A 1,871-nucleotide genomic window follows, 5' to 3' on the forward strand; every position below is an offset into this window, starting at 1 on the left:
TTGCCCTAGCGTTGGGTAGGGTAGGATGACGTTGGTTAGGGTAGGATGGGAAGGCTACCCCCCAACATGTTCAAATAAATAAATAGATATATTACAGCGCATTTCCACTAATAATTAATTATCGTTCGCTAATAATAACTACAAGCGAAGAATTCCACTAGTTTACCTTTTATGGGGGCTTTAATTAAATAAAAAATGAATCTTAAATATTAGTTTTAAATACCAAATCAATTACCAGACAGCGATTCTGTCCATTTTCCACGCTTTCTCTCTTTTTGCGTTAAACAGAGCTGAGCATGTCTCAATAACCCTAAAAAAAAAAAACCCTAATTTCTGTCTTTTCTTTTCTTCCCTTTTTGACTCAATGTTTGTTTACTAGGGTTTTTGGATTTCGAATTTGAAGAGAAAAAAAGCTGTGTTTTTATTGTTTTTTTTTCAACAACAATCAAGAGAGAAATCGAAGCTTCGCCGGAGATTTGAAAGGTTTCCGGCCAGCGGCAATAAGAAAAAAGCAAGAAAAGAATGGCGAGCGAATTGCAGATGAGTCCGCAATTGGAGCAGATCCATGGTGAAATCAAAGACAATTTTCGAGCTCTCTCGTATGCTCTCTCTCTCTGTTGAAATTAAAAAGTTTGCTAATTTGACGGAAAAATCAGTGCTCTTCTTTAGATCTGCAACTGGGCGGGGAGAGTTTGTTTGTTTGTTAGTTTTTCTTTTTGAATTACTTCCTTTTGTTTCTGTTATGTTATTTTGCCTAATTTTCTGTTTCCATATATATGAATTGAGAGAGATATGCTTCTGAGTGAAATTTTCAAGTTTTTAATTTGGTTAGACGGGCATTTAATTAGAAAGAGTGGACTTTTAAAAGAAAAAATAAATCAGTCTACTTTGTGGAGGTTAGCTACTTGAATATCGCTTCAAGGACTGACTGTTTCTTGATAAATTGGTATTCAACATATAACAAGTAGTAGCTAAAGCAGAAGCAATTTAAGGTGCTTTTAGCCTTCCACGATACATACCACTCTTGATATTTCATCCTATGAACAGTTATGTAACGCAGTTAAGCTATGAAATGGATTGGTATATTCTTGCAAAGATAACTGTATCATTTCATGAAAATTATTATGGGTTTTGGTTTTTGTTCTTCAGTTTCGTTACTAGCAGTCATGTCTGGAGATTTTTTTTCCTCCCATACCAAGCAGAGTGTCAGCTTAGCTCTGTGAATAATGTATCTATGCTCGTTCTTATTTCAAAAAAGGATCAAAATGTTTTTGGATATTTCCTGTCTTCTGAAGGAACAGTTTGGATGTCTTGACATCTAATGTGGAGTTTAATTCCATTCCTCATTTCCATTTGGTGCCTGGGCCTTAAATTCACTAGCTGTAGTTGTGATAGTTCTTTCTTTTGGTCTGCATACTAATTTTTATGTTTATCACCCAAAGTTCCCATGTTGCACATGTCTTTTTGTTCTTATACATGGATGGGATATGCATGTGACTTCTTCGATCACTCTTCCTGGTATATTGCTCAATGATAGTGGCACTTATGATAATTCTTGCCTTTTTTATTTACAGAAATGGCTTCCAGAGGCTAAACAATATTAAAGATTCTAATAGACAAAGTAAACAGCTGGAGGAACTTACTGGGAGGATGAAGGAGTGTAAACGGTATGTCACATATTGGCCTTCAATTTTTGAAATTCCATGCCTGAATTGTAGTGTGGGACTCTTGAACCATTATATTTCTTGTCAGATGTCATAATCTGATGGAAACAACGTGCAATCTACTTCATAGAGAATTAAAATGTGTATACAACGTGTTTCTACATCTCATTCTGCTATAAGAAAATCTCTCTCTCTCTCTCTCTCTCT

At 35.2% G+C, this 1,871-nt stretch overlaps 1 protein-coding gene across 1 annotated transcript in view; it reads left to right on the forward strand.

Moving 5' to 3' along the window:
• Positions 1 to 144: 144 nt before the first annotated feature.
• NPSN13 (Putative plant snare 13) overlaps positions 145 to 1,871 on the forward strand; it is a 5,276-nt gene continuing 3,549 nt past the window's right edge. The window contains exons 1-2 of the mRNA XM_011001011.1: positions 145 to 599; positions 1,575 to 1,667. Coding sequence (XP_010999313.1) covers positions 523 to 599; positions 1,575 to 1,667 — 170 coding nt within the window. The 5' untranslated portion in view covers positions 145 to 522. The remainder of the gene's footprint in view (positions 600 to 1,574; positions 1,668 to 1,871) is intronic.

Source organism: Populus euphratica, unplaced genomic scaffold, assembly GCF_000495115.2.
Source record: "Populus euphratica unplaced genomic scaffold, PopEup_1.0 scaffold151.1, whole genome shotgun sequence".
Taxonomy (NCBI): Eukaryota; Viridiplantae; Streptophyta; class Magnoliopsida; order Malpighiales; family Salicaceae; genus Populus; species Populus euphratica.